This window comes from Pseudopipra pipra, chromosome 3 (genome assembly GCF_036250125.1).
Source record: "Pseudopipra pipra isolate bDixPip1 chromosome 3, bDixPip1.hap1, whole genome shotgun sequence".
NCBI lineage: Eukaryota > Metazoa > Chordata > Aves > Passeriformes > Pipridae > Pseudopipra > Pseudopipra pipra.
The window spans coordinates 60,915,410-60,930,430 of record NC_087551.1 but is presented as its reverse complement, the minus strand read 5'-3'; the positions used below and the strand labels follow the sequence as shown (position 1 = coordinate 60,930,430).

General features: G+C 39.4%; 1 protein-coding gene across 1 annotated transcript in view; it reads right to left on the bottom strand.

The window, feature by feature from the left end:
• SAMD3 (sterile alpha motif domain containing 3) overlaps positions 1-3,107 on the bottom strand; it is a 37,341-nt gene extending 34,234 nt beyond the window's left edge. Inside the window, exons 1-2 of the mRNA XM_064649520.1 lie at positions 2,890-3,107; positions 1,978-2,167 (exon numbers count right to left, since the gene is read on the bottom strand). Of these exons, the coding sequence (XP_064505590.1) occupies positions 1,978-2,167; positions 2,890-2,968 (269 nt within the window). The 5' untranslated portion in view covers positions 2,969-3,107. The remainder of the gene's footprint in view (positions 1-1,977; positions 2,168-2,889) is intronic.
• Positions 3,108-15,021: the final 11,914 nt, after the last annotated feature.

Genomic DNA, 15,021 nt, shown 5'->3' with positions numbered 1-15,021 from the left:
TAGAAACTCTTCCGGCCTCAGGTGCACTCAACACATGAAAGGCTGTTATTGGAAGTGACATTAGTTTACCAAATTTATAAGGGGAGTTTTCCCTTTCTATGAATCAATATTTTTCATCTATGCAGTTAAAGCAAACAAACAAAAAAAACCCCTATTATGTTTTCTGCGTGGCTCCTAGAAACAACCGATTGTGAAATTGGAGAGCATCTTAATATTTACCTTGTGAAATTTACTTTTTGAACTCCTCACACACACATAAACACAGTTTCTACTCCGTGATTTAAAACATATCCACCTTACCAGTGACAGACACAAGATGCTATTTCCATGTCCTAAACCAAACTGCTGGAGATGTAAGTCACACTCAGTGTCCTTTCAAAAATTTATTACTTCCACACAGAAAGTGTTCACCTATTGTACTAAAAACTCCACGTCCAACCAACGACTTCATTTCTGTTTCTAGCAGGGAGGTGAGTTCAGCACAATTCACACACAGTCAGAAGATGTGCTAAGGACATCAGGATAAAGAGGCTACAGCCAGGAGTGCACCAACAAGCACTGCAGATAGCATTCACCTGAGAAATACAACAGGGAAACACTGCTGAGAGCTCTTGGAAGCTCCACAGTGACTTCAGATGACTCAGAAGGACACTGTGATGATGCTGCCCTGAGCAATGCCTTCTCAACCCTGTCACTAGTCCTGGTGGTGTGAGCTGGTTCTCGAAACGGGCCTGACTGAGAAATAATTCTGGAAAACAGAAAAGGTGGTTGGTTTTCACCTGGGTTCAAGCACCACAGGAGAAGGGCTAGGAACACACACACTCAGTTTTCACCATTGTTTCCCTGCCACTGTGGGACCACACACTCAGCTATGGGTCCTACTAACTGCAAACCCTGCCATGGTGACTTTAATCACTGCAATTCAGCCTAACATTACTAAGCGATGGAGGAAATGTGTGTTCGCTTATATTGTGGAACTATGAATTTTGAATTTGTTCAAAACAGTGTCTCATGAACTTTAGTCAGGAGTCCTTGAACTAGATCAAAAGAAATTATCCTTACAGGATTTTGTTCAAAATGTAGTAAATAGACAAAATAATTTTATACTACATCACCAAGACAAGCACTGCAGAGTTAAGAAAAAAGTTGCAGCTACCTGCTTATGAGGATACATCTTTTAGTTTTATGACAAAATGCTACTTTTACTACAGGAGCTTTTCCATCATTTTATACCCCAAACTGGACAGAATATATTGACTTTTTACTCATCCTAAAATCTATGACTGAATGCATCTTAAACGTGCTTGGGCTTTATTCTGTCATTCTTGGTGACACAGAAAAGTTTTCAGAAACAGCAGCTTATTTACTCAACTTCCTTGTAAATAGAAGGATGCCAGCATCTTATTTTCCAGGAAGGAGGCTAGATAGGGAAAGATTTTAATGTAAATTATATTCACTAACATTTGATATTTTAAGCTCTTAATTTTTTTGGAGTCTGCAGAACTGCACAGCAAAGCTGTGCCCTCATACTACTGTAACTGCAAGATCAAATTCAGAGTTTCCTTTGAGAAACTGAATTTCAATATGCCTGTGACACAAATACTATCTTAGGCTAAATCATTATTTTACTCCAAAATTTGCAAGCATTTAAAAGTAAGTTCTTCAAAAGCTTAATATTGTAAATAGTGAAAATTTTAGCTATAGTGAAAGTTTGATAGTGCTTTGTCCAAATGAAAACTAGGTCCTAGAACGGGATATGAAGAAAAGTTTAAGTTAATGAATGGCATTGTTCTGGAATGTTGATGCCCTATTTAAAACCACAAGGTAGTATCTAATTTTGCATTTCACACGTTGTTACAGATACTTAAAATTTAAAAAAGTCACAGCTGAAGAGCTAGTAAATGCTAGTTTTAAAATGCCATGAAAAGAACACAGCTATACCCAGACTGATATATTCTGTGCCATGTACAAACTCACCCACTGATTACTTCTGGAAACTTTTGAGAAGTGGTTTCACAACAGCCTGTAAGGGAATCCAGCCCACTTTTTTGCTGATGGTATTTTTTAATCAGGTCCATCAGCACTGCCTGGTGCCCAATCTTTTTCACCAGCTGTTGCACCATACGATCATTAAGTGCCAGAAGAGCTGCACCACTTACTTCTTCTTCTGCAGATTGAAGGGGATAAAAGACATACTGTAAAATAACTACAGGTACAGTTACATTCTATATGCCTAAAAACATGATGGAAGACAGGTCAAAGGTAAAGATGCTTTCTACTGCCAGCTGTCATTTTCAACTGCTACTGTCTTTTCCTAAGCAGTGCCAGGAATCACTGGTCAGATACCTTCCCCTAACAAAAAGCCAAGTCTGAAATATGCAGAGGCAGAGAGGTGACTATTTTAATGCTTTAAATCAGGCCTTGCTTAAACCACAGGAGACTGTCACTTGTTAATGAAGGAAGGCAAGTTTTTTAAGAGAACACACAATAAATAGGCTGTTCACATAACAGTTTCTTGTGCACTCTTCTGCAGAGTGTTTATATGCTCAGACATAAAACGTTTACACACTACAGTTGCATTATTTCAAAAGATTTATACAACATAAAATAGGCCCTGTCAAGACTTTTAAACTGCCAGTTCTGATTTGAGGTGTCTCTATTTATATACAGGCTTAATCTCATCCCCCATGATTTCTCAGAGACTTCATAATAAATCTGTACACATACGTTGATTTATCAGATCTATGTCAGTTCTCACCCTAATAAATTTTTATAAAAGTCTGAAGTTGGCATATACACACATGCCCCAAAACAAGGTAGGTAGTGCCAATTAAAGGCATAGCAAGAATTACTAAACAAGCCCCCCCTCCAAACAACAAAAATGCTTACCACGAAACTTAGGAACTAGTTCTCCTAAATTTCTCTGTTTCAACCAGTTGCAGACTTGCTCAACCGACCAATTTTCCATCTTCAGCTGTTGCAGTGCTAAATTTCCCTGTGAAATTAAAAGAGAAGATTATTTTTATGCTGAACTCTAAACTGAACTCCAACATTTCATAGGAAAAAATGCACTTAGCAAATAAAGATACATCTACATGTTCTGAATAGAAATAGTGCAAAATAATCCAGCTAATGCCTGTTATAAGTGGCAGTTTCCTTGGATCCCTTTCCTCACCTCCTCTCCCTTCCCTGCTTTTTCTCTGCTCTGAGACAGCCTCATTCCTTATAAAACACGACCTGCTCCAGTACCATTAACACCCAGATTTCCTCACAGAGAAGAAAAAAGGTGTGAAATTCACCACCACCATAAGGCTCATCAGGAAATGGCTGACGTTTTACAGAAGGAAAAAAGCAAACCACCCCACCATCAGATAAGAGTCTGTCACCTATACGTTTATAGTCAATCAAGCACCTTAACCCTCTCTGCACCACCACCCAGGGCAGGTACCCAGCAAATACTTAACCCTCAATTACCAGCAGTTAGGGACAATAAAGATGGAGGGGAGGGGACTGCATCTCCTCTTGTTTGCTAGTTCTGTTCCCCAGCCTCCAGTGCTACCTGGGAAGATGCAGCGGGTACCCTTGGAAGGTAGAGAGTGGGCAAGGTGTCTCTGGGAGAGCCGGGATGCGTACGCCGACCCTCCGGGTGAATCCGTCCTGCACATACCGAGTGCCTCCAGTCCGAAGGACTGACTTGGATAACGGGAGGGGTACATCGCATACCAAAAACAACAGCAAACTCCCCAGAGGAAGATTGCTGATGAAGACAGCTTGTTCCACGCTGCAAACTTCTCGGCAGCAGAAAACTCTCTCTGAGGGGGATTTTCTTACTAATATGTTTTAGCTCTACTACGTAAAGGAGCACCAAGTGCTTCATGACCATGCTTGCAATGCACAGCAAACAACACTACAGGACATTATTGTTCGAGTCAATTTTTCAGATGAGAATACATGTGTCTGGCATCCTTGGCCAAACATTTCCTTCCATACCCTGAGCCTGCAGCAAACTCTAGGCTAACAAGAGGATTCACCCACACAAACCTCATTAGCATCTGCACTCCAAAAAAAAAAATCTTGGAATAAAAGCATTTCCATTTTCATTCTTCAACAGCAGACACCCTCCAAAAGACTTGCCCTTCATGCTTATGCTCTTATGGCCTTTTAAGTTCAGCAACTTAAAGGGGTTAAGTTTGAGAGGAATGCCTTTCTGTATTATATGAGTGGATTTGATTTGATATGACAACAGTAGCCATACAACTCCTCCCCCAGGCTAAGCAGCAAGAACAAAGTGTGAAAAGTCATTATTTGTTGAGAACTCTGGTGTAAATTAAAAATCACACCTTTCTGTCACACTTCTTACTTCCTTGCGAAGAGTAGGGCAGAAAAAAAGTCTCCAAAAACTTGAAAGATAAAACCAGATGTAGAGCAGAAAGATACTTCCCTTATCTAACAAGCAGTGTAAAAGGAGAGAGATACATTAAAATGTTGGCAAGGTCACTTTTCCCTTGCGAAAGAAGAGTAACATTCTAGAGCACTTCTAAAGCATACAGGCAGATACTAAAACTTGAAAAAGTGTCAAGTGAACTATAGCCATGCAAAACAATATGCACATTTAGCTCCAGGTGGCTAATTCTACAGCAAAATGGCCAGTTGCACATGGAAATGCAGGCTGCACACTTTATCGAGTGAAGTGATTATACCTTGGAGGCTTTTTTTTTTTAAAAAAATCAGATTATATGCATTAAGGGTGGGAAACATAAATATTTTGAAATGCTTCTCACAAGTGATTTCGCTTACTTGCCTATGCTATAGATAAAGGAGTCAGAAAAAGAGCACACCGATCTTCTAGCAGCATTTTGGAGACAACAAGAAAGACTGAGCACAGATGCTGATATTTGTCTTCATTAATGATTCTCCTTATTACATTAGCATCAAAATACTATCCAGTGAAGGGTTGCCTGTGCTCAGTGTGGTGAAATTTGTGAATTTTTATATTCTTCAATCAACTGTAAGTCAGAACAACAAAAAAAGAGAGCAATTTACAGCATAATTTATTCAAAGCAGTTCTAAGTGTGAGTGATCTCTGCTTGTTAAGAAATGCAGCCAATCACTGAGACTCATTTCTTCATAGCCTAAGATGAATATCTATCATTAGGACTTAACTAGCTGTGGTTAATGAAACTAATGAAATCAATGAAAATTACATTTCCCTAGGATGGGACAGGACAACACTTCTACTTCCTGTAAAATCCTTGAAGACCAAAGGATAAAAATCTTGGGTTTTAATCATATCAAGCTAAAGACCTATCTATGGTACAGATTTCTGGCAGATGTAGTTGGTTACACAGTAGCAAGAGATGGAGTTCCTGACCAGCACACCTGTGCTGGCACATCCATATTGCACATGCACTAATTCACCCTGCAGCTTGCTTCACAAGAAAATACAATAAGCTCCTGTAGTCTTGAATTCTAAATTAATCTATTTATAATCTTCTCAATGAATAAAACCTATACATCAAAACATATTAGACATGAAGAGTGAATTATTGTATTTACTTCATATGACTCGTGAGAGAGTCTATGGCACCACAGAATACAAATAGCACAACCTTTGACAGGTCTCTCTGTGGATGTCACTGAGATCAGAATTATGGTTAATTTTAGTACATTTTAGTACAAGAGTAAGGAATGTGATACGTGCATATCTATACATCACAGCTGTGTGGCACATTTTGTACAGAGCCAGGTCTCAAATTTGCTAGTGTGATGAGTAGGAATTTGTGCATACCGAAGATATCAGCAAAGTATCCCATGTGCATTTCTTACACTCTGTTTATTTGGTTTTATCTTTGTATGCATTGCAGAGACTTTATTGTTTTCTTTCCACTTACTACCAAACTTTTTTTAAAACAAATAAAAATATGTTCAAGCAACTTTATTGCAGACAGAATATGTCATCTTGGATCCAATACTGAGTTATCATGAAAAGAACATCAGCTGTCCACAAACCTTTTCAATAACATATAGGGAAAGACTCCAAGGCAGCACTTTTATCACCCTCCCCATTCCCTGAAGAAAATGCCAACGAATTATGGCTGACATTTGTCAGGCACATGCCAGAATGAACCATTGCACTGAATGCTCAAAGAGACACTTGGAAGAAAGGGAAAAATATTCCAATACCAAAGCAGGAGCAAATCTTAAGGTCAACATATCAGTTCTCATTTCTATGGTATTGTAGAGTAAGACACAAGCAGCTGCAAGATCAGGAGACATGCAAATGTACAGCAGATGCAAGAGAAAACCCATATTGCCTAGAAGTAAGGCTTTATAAGAAGATCTAGGAAGAAAACCTGCACAACCATTAGTCAGCTGTAAATAAAGGGGAACAAGCCAGACAATCGTTCTGAAGTTTGAATAGGATTAAGGGAAGTTTGAAGGGTTCTGAACATGCCCATTTATTGAGCTTTCTAAGCAGACCAACTCCTCCGGCAGGAATTAACTCTGAAGAATATTGTTAAAAATCAACTCTTTCTTTAATAACTGTGCTTCTGATTAAATATGCCATTTCTAATATTCAAGTTTTTACTATATGAACTTCAAATATTTTCATCTGTGTTATCTACAGTGCTACTGGAAAAATGAGCTGTCCTGCTTCAACAGCAAGATTCAACACAAGTACCAAGTTCTCTCTGTTACAGATGTGCAAGTTATTTGGCAATTTGAAAGGAAGAAAAGAAAGTTAATTTGACTGTGTTTTAAGGTGATTTAATAGTAACACTGATAAGATTCCATTCTTGCTATTACTGGCAACAGTGCACAAGCCATGAAATAATACAGTTAGCCATAAAAGAAAATGTCTTTTTTTTTCTAAGAAAACCTTCTAGAAATGAATCCCTGTAAAATCAAACCCTTTTATATTATCTTTAAGAAAATGGTATCAAATTAAAAAACCAATGTTACTGGATAGTGAGAACAGGAAAAGAATTAAGTAAAGGTTAAAAATTCACGAATCACAAAAATGAAATCTCACATACCACAAAGAAAGCAATCAGACTGAGGATGTTCAGTACAACACAGGGACTGCTGCAGAAGGCTATAGAAAAAAAGTCATTTTGTCTTGTAAGTGATATCATACTGACTTTTCTCCCCAAAGCACAAGTTTCCCACCAGGACTATTGGTACTGTTGATCATGTCACTGCTGGCTTAGCAGAGAACTCCAGCTCCTGTCACTGGGCAGTGCAGAGACCTCACACACTATAGCCCTGCAGTGCAATCCACAGTAGCCTAAATCAAAGCAGTCATAATCCAGCCCTCTTCTTTGCAGCCATCCATATGATCACGTAGTCAGTGGTGCAGGCTAAGCTGAAAACATAAATTTTTTCATATGGTGGGCTTTGGATGGATCAGTGTCTTTAACCAACTTCCTGTCCAATTGGGTGAAAATAGATCTTGGAATCATATATCTAGATTAATCAAAGTGTAGATTCATCTTTGTTTCAATACATTTATCAGGGAAGATTTCTATCTTAATGGAGCACTGATTTGTAAAGTTAGGCCAGAAACCCAAACTGTGAGCAGTAACTATTCCACCTTCAAACAAAATTGAGAGATATACCTATTTCCTTTCCCTCAAATCATTCTGCTTGAATTATACTGTCTCTGCATCTTGCAAGGTTACTCTTCAAGCTTGTCTGATGAATAAGACTAATAATGAGGCTGATCCATTAATTGCTAAGAAGGATGAGTACAAGGTTCTGTTATTTGCTTGCTCCACTCGATTTAGAATCACCAACCAGTTCAGAGAGCTAAACAAGCAGTCAGTCATAACGACCTTACAAAAATGGTTCAGGCTAATTGAAAACAACAGCTTACCAAACCTGTTCCGATGCAAAAGACTTGGTGGTAATTTATAAGAGGATCAGTTGGCAGATCCTCAAAGGTGCTAACGTTTGACAAAGTTGCTTCCTGTTGTTCCCGGGATGGATGCAGAAACCTTTTTAGCCTGAGTAAGGTCTAGAAAGTGATGCATATCCTTAAGTGAGTCTACATAGCTGAACTATGACACAAGTTGGGGCTCCCATTGACATAAGTTGCAGCTCCCATGTGGAACCACACGGGTACATGGCATGCACATGTTTTTCCCAATAAGTGATCTACACAGTTCTTATACCTTTAGCACATGAGAGTTGTTATAAAATATCACTTGAATTTTGTTCATATGCTGTAATTGCTCTTATTCTGTATTACAATCTGCATTCAAAGTAAGATTTTTTTATCCGTGTTTTGTCAATGCAAGATTTTGTCAGGCAGATTCAGTCATGCCCAAAGTCAGGATTGTACATTTTGCTGAGAAGGGTCATGGCTAGTCTCTGAGACTAGCTATCATCAGGCATGGCCACACGTCTGAGAGAGCCCGACCTCAAAAAGAGCTACAAGCCATATCCAGAAACACTTACCAGGCAGCAGAGAAACAAGAACCACAACAAAGTTTTTGAATTCTCCTGGCATTTATTCAGTAGGATGAATCGGCGAAGTAGAGGAGTGAAAGTTTCTAGGAAGACATAAAAAGAAACCCTTAAAGTGAACAAACTGCCCTTGTAAACACAGGTGTAAACATTAATTTTGGCCAGCCAATAAGAACCTACCCAGAGGCCTCTTCTTGTATGGTCACTGTGTAACTGGGAAAACTAGAGTTTGCTACACCGTAGGAATAGTTAGTAGGCTGCAGGCAACTCATCAGCATTTTGAAAGAGTAAAGCAAGTGAAAGTGTTTGAAGCACAGGAACGAGGTCTGACTAGCTCAAGCAAAGACACCTTTGGGTTTTGTTTGGCTCGTGCTGAAGACAAACAGCTGTGGGCTGACGGGGGGCGCTGCCGCTCTCTCCCACACTAGCCTTTCCTTCCTTCCTCCTGAAGGGAGCTGGGCAAGACACCCCTGTTCAGGAGGAGTCACGCACTTCCTTGGTAAGAGATACTGGATACTGAATTCTTTTAGGAATCACTGAGTTGTGGAGTGGAGCACTGCTGCTAAGCAGTGCATGCTCCTGCCCACTGCTCCTGGATTGCTGTTTTAGCATGATTGAGAGTTGCTGAATCATGTGGTTACTAACCACTTACAGCACTCCTCCAGTTTATGCATCACACAAATATGAAGATGATGATGAATAATTAAGTTTTAACACATTTCACAATGTACATTTTTTAGTTTGTTCTATTAGTTAAATAAAGATGTATCCAGTCAGTCATAGATTTTTGTGTTAAGGAATTATGTTGGCGTATGAAACCAGGTGAGGTGGGTGTAATTGAGCTAGATGGTAAAAACAGGCTGTCTCACAGGCCTATTTCATACGCTAGAAGCAACAATTTAACTGATTTGGCATCCATTGGTGCAAACTCTTTATGTACAAGATGTTCTAAAGAGTGAATTAAGTAATGCAGTATTAATTCAAAATAGATGTCCCTACAGGGTGAATGCATTTATTTAGTTTGTTGATATTTAGGGCATACACAGCCCATTTCTTACAATATTACCACAGTAACCAGTCATTTTTGCCTGTGTGCTATTGTCTCCTCAACATATCCAGATGAAGAAACCGTGTAAGCACTCCATATTTGATACAGAATGTTAGTTGAAATCACCAATAATCTCTACCCACGTGATGGATATAGAGGGAACTGGAAAGTTTGAAAATGTGCAAATTCATATTTTGTTGTGATACTATAATCATGACATAAGTAAAAGGATTCACAAGCCCACTTCAGAGGACTGCTTCATCCTGCTTTTTGCCACTTTTACAGCTGTCCTAATTTATGATGCCATGGAGAAAACACCACCCCAAACACAAAAGGACCTATACATTTGTTCTGTTGACAAGGGTGTAAGTTTTCTGGCAATCTACTGAGATTGTATCCTCAAAGAGTGTATCAATTAGTGGGCCCACATTCTAGTTGATTGCTGTAATCTGTGCTTTTCAGGACTTCTGAATTATTTATGTAAAGAGGAACCCCGCAGTTTCACTGTGGAGCCAAGAGCCTCTTGGTTAGTACATAGGAAACATGAAAACTGCTCTTAAATCCCTGCTTCAGATTAGGCAGAGCAGGGATTTAAGGACTCTACCTTAAACTTTCAGATTGCCAGCCATTACAGAATAGAGTGGGACTGTCGTTTTGAGGGGAGGATATGTCAGAAGTCCTGATCTCAGCTTAAATGCCTTCTGCAGGAGAAGGGCTGGAGTGAGTATCTCAAGGGCAAGTAAACACCTTTCTCCAGGCTGAAGACAGGTGGATATTGTGCATTGAAACCAGCCACATCACGTTCAAGTTATGCTTGTATGATGCATTAATAAAGTTAAACTTCTTTTCCAAAGTAGCTAAAGGAAATCAGCTTTGCAATTCAGTCTCAGGCAGTTACAATATATTTGGGAAAATGCAAGGTTCACCAATTTAGCTTTGTTTCACTCATTCTGTGGCTCCGAAACCTACGCATTTTATAAATAAATCTTTTCTGACTGTAGGTCTTGTTTACATTGCAGGCAGACTGAAGCAACACAACACCAAAAGAGGTGAGAAATTCTTCTGTGTGGGTCTAAAGTAGAGTGCTAATGTCAAAACATCATTTCACTGTTAAAATGCTAATAACTTTAAGCAAATCCATACCCCAAACAGCTACACATATTGTAAGTTATTTGCATTTAGTTATACACACTGGCCAAATACAATAAAAATTTGGTATACGTGGTTCATCAGTAAGGATGTGGCAGAGTAGTAGAGAGAAGACTCTCAGACAGGTGTGAGAATTATGACACTGATTATATGGATAATTATTATTAGACTTATTGCTAATACAGTATCTAAATATTGCCTATGCAGTATATAATACAAGCAGGTCTAAAGCATTATAATATACCAAGGTTCAGCTAGAAACATACAAGGTCACAGGCTTTGGCCTTACACAGTGTACAATTGCAAAGCAACAAAGCACCGATGGAGCTACTTCAGGATTTTATTTCTGTATGTGACTGGATCTTAGTGCTTTCACTCACTGATCCAAAAGTGAGTGTTCCCCATCTTTAGGCTGGAATTACCCTGCAGGCATCCCTGATGGGGGGAGGAGCATGGAAACCCACTCAGAAACTGCCTGCAACCTCAAGAGAACAATTGGCCCAGTCGCCAGCAGCATTTTATACCTTTATGGAGGCCAAAAGCCAATCACAATCATCACAGCTTCCCCATAACTGAAATGCATTCATTATGCGAGCACCCAGACCTATCTGGTGTTCTTATCCCAGGACAAATCATTTGCCCATCACACATGGCAACGGGAAGGGGGTGTGTGTGTGTGTATGGAGGACACATGCCAAGACCTAACTAACATTCCTCGTTATCACACAGGGATAAGCAGTATATACCACGATTTTTTTTTTCTTCCCCAGTCAAAGTGGCTGGCTTTAACAAAACCAGGAATGAAGGCACTTTTCTACCCAGAAAACGGCACAGGGGTGTTTCTGTGACAGTCAATGTTGCCATATTCTGCATTTCATCTTTCTCTGACAAACAGCAGAAAAATCTGTTTGGTAAGAATTTTCCTTTTCCATAAATATGTAACAATATTGTTGCATTGGTATTTCCAGTCATTGTTTTTTGATTTGCGTTATCCTTGGGATCATACCAAAAAAAGCACAAACAGCTCACTCACACAGAGCCAGTATATACATACTCACACACAGATGTATTAGTAAGCTTTTATGGATGCAGTAGTATAGACATACACATTCAAATAAGTATTTATGGACGCCATAAAAATCATAGCATTTGTGATCAGGATGCAACAAAACATATTAAAATTACTTTGCTTTCCTTTTTTGAATGAGAGAGCAGAAAAATCACTTCCCCAAACACCCAAGATCTGATTAAAAATACTATATTAACTTTATGTCAGTAAGTAAACTGCTTGGGATTTGTTACTCTTATTTTTCACTGTATCTGTTACTAGGTTGATTACTATTCAGGGGTATATTGGAAGATGTTACTAACGAAGCTGTCAAATACAGCCTAGGTGAATACTTCAAACTGGCCATTTATGAAAAATACTGTGATGTGGAAACCATGCTTAGTACAGAAGCAAAAAACTTTCAGAGATGAAAGTTTAGTCCAAAACTTTATCCTAATACATGTCATAAAAAAACTAATCTTCTTTCCTTTTTTCAGTTTGATTAAAGAAAAAAATCTTGCCCAGTCCATTTGCCTGACAGCTCCCTTTTGGATGCTCTTGTTGCTTCGCTGATGTGAGCACTGGGGATGCTGTCAAGAAACGAGCAACCACCACTGGAAGAAGCTGTCCCTATCCCCTCTTCTGTCTCATTTTCCTGCCCACACTGCCCCCTTCCCTTCTGCCAGCTCAAATGCTCTCTGGTCATACAAGCCAGATCAGGGGATCAACAGCACTGAAAACTGACACAATGCTGAGTTTTCTCTCACAGCTGGTCCCCCGTCTGGTTCACTGAACAGTCATACAAATAGTTGTGCTGATGAACAGGAGGTGTTGGCACAGGTGGCAATGGCCTACCGGGGGTCTATGGGGGAAGGCTTTTTCACTTTGGTAATAGTTTGGCTCAAAATATCTATTGAACTAGTGTCCAACTTAAATAAGGATGTAGAAAAACAGTCATTTTGGAAAGAGCTGTCCTGATGTGAAGCATTACTTCCAGCTGCTTTTTGTTTCTCAGCTGGAAAGCTGTTAAACCCCAGCTGTTTGGGTACTCCTGTACACCAGTTTAGCTATGCAGTAGGTAATCACTGGCACCATAGGCATGATACCTTAAATTGCCACAGCTGTTTTTCACAATGAGCCTGACGCAAACTTCAGATGCTGAGTGGGTGAGTCTTTATCATCATTAGAGTCACGCTGATCTCTGTATTTGCAGCAATTCTTACAAATCAAATCGGTAGGAATGTCTGGTAAGAGCTGAATGAGTGAAAGTAGGATTTCCTGCAGGTTAGGCTTTCCTCTGGGATCCTCCAGATATTTCATCTCATCCACGTCCTATTGCTCTCGTAGTCCTGGGCAGTGAATGGTGTTGTGGTTTCTTTGTTCTTCTGAGAATATCTTCTTTGTGATATTGCTGCTGCTGTCCACTCAGACAGTCTTCTGAAAAATGAGTGTTCATCAGATCCAAATTTAGTGCAGAATAGATTCAGTCTTTAGGCTTGATGTGAGTCCTGTGGGGTTCCATTTACATGTTTGCAGCAGAATTGGCTGGGGCAGACTGCAGCTTACTGCTGCTTGGCAGCTTGCTACTCCCTGGTCTCAAACAGTTGATGGAAGAGAATGCATTCATGGTCACTTCAATATAAAGTCAGGGCTTAAATCCTCCTTGGGAGTTTACCTTAAGTTATTAGATTCTGGTGGGCAGACAGGTTTCATTATCATTTTGATGTGGATGAGATAAATTTCAGCAATAGATAAGGGGTGAAGGGGGAAATCAGCATTACCAGGCAACTTGAATTATTTAAGACTTCTGGCATTTAGAATTTCTCACATTACACTTGCAAATCTTGTCTTCCTTATAAGTGCAGACAGATGTTTCTTTTCTCATATCTTCTTGCCTAAGTATAGTTGGGAGTTTAGAATGTTTAATAACATCTTCCAAATCTCTAGTCCTCCTCTTTCCATGAGGTCTGGAGTGCTGCAGTGCTGGAGCTCAGATGTGCTGTCAGAGCTTGTGCCAGTCCAGCACCATGCAAAGCTGTGTCTAGAGCATAGCACAGCCCAGGGCAGTTTCTCCGTGGCTGTAGAAAGGGTGTGCATGTCTCGTATGGAGGTGGGTTGCTCTTCATTCAGTACAACTACAGTTCACCGTCCAGCCCTTGTTGCAGGGTTTTTAGGTGAACCTGGGGAGAGCTCCACAGTGCTTTCATCTTGCTGCCTGGTGCAAAGCCAGGAGATGGTGGGGAAAGCACAGCTGCACAAGCAGCCTCGAAAAGCGTCCTGAGAATTATTAGTGTCTCCCCCTTTTTTTTTTGTTGAAAAATCTGACCAACTCAGGATTGCTTTGCCCTTCAAAGTAATTGCCTTGTCCTATGTCAAGTAAGGGTTGTCTGTGATCTTAACTGCCACTTCTACACAGATATTAAGATTAGATACTTGGATGCATCTTTACAGTCTTAAAGTCTATGAAGTATCTAAAACTCAGCTATATCTTAAAAGGCTAAAAATAATCAATACGTACTGTTACTACTTATATAATTAAAAATGTAATCAAGGTAATCAAAGGGTAGCACAGTGACTACTAAATGAAGTTCTAAAAGCTCCATACAACAATACTTGTATCACATGATATCATTTTTTATAGGTGCTTGTAAAGATACATTTTATCAATTATATTATCAATTATGTTTCACAAAGCTGTCTGCAAATCCAGTTTTACTGAGAGGAAATAATTAGCTATATTCCCAGTTTTGACTCTTAGGATCTCTTGACATTAAAGAATTACACCAAACTGCTCCAAAGGGATTAACAGCTTTTCACAAGTATTTCTGTAACACATGTCCCTGCCAGGGTAGTGAATCAGGAAAGCAAGCCACAGCTAATTCTGGATTACTTTAAAATACTGAGCTATAAACTGGGTTAGTTTAAAAACTGTTTCACAACCACCTCATCCTTTATTGTTCAGATAGCAAATTTCAGAATAGAGACCCTGAATATCCCCCCAGCTGCCTGTGTTTGTGTGTTACACAACCTTATATACAATAGGAGTTTTTGGAAATAACTGGCTATTGTTCCCTATTTGGAAGGATAAAGTAAAAGAACTGTATTGTTGGTTTTGATCAAATGAAAGATTGATCAAATTTTATAGAATTTTAGCACAATAAAAAGTATCATAGAACACTGTTGGAGCTAACAGCCTTATTCAACATAAGCAAGTGGTAACAAAACAGGGGGTTTACTGCCGTTTTTATTGACAGTGAATTCTTCTTAGCCATTTTCCTCCAGTTCTGACATTGTATTGTTGAAGGGG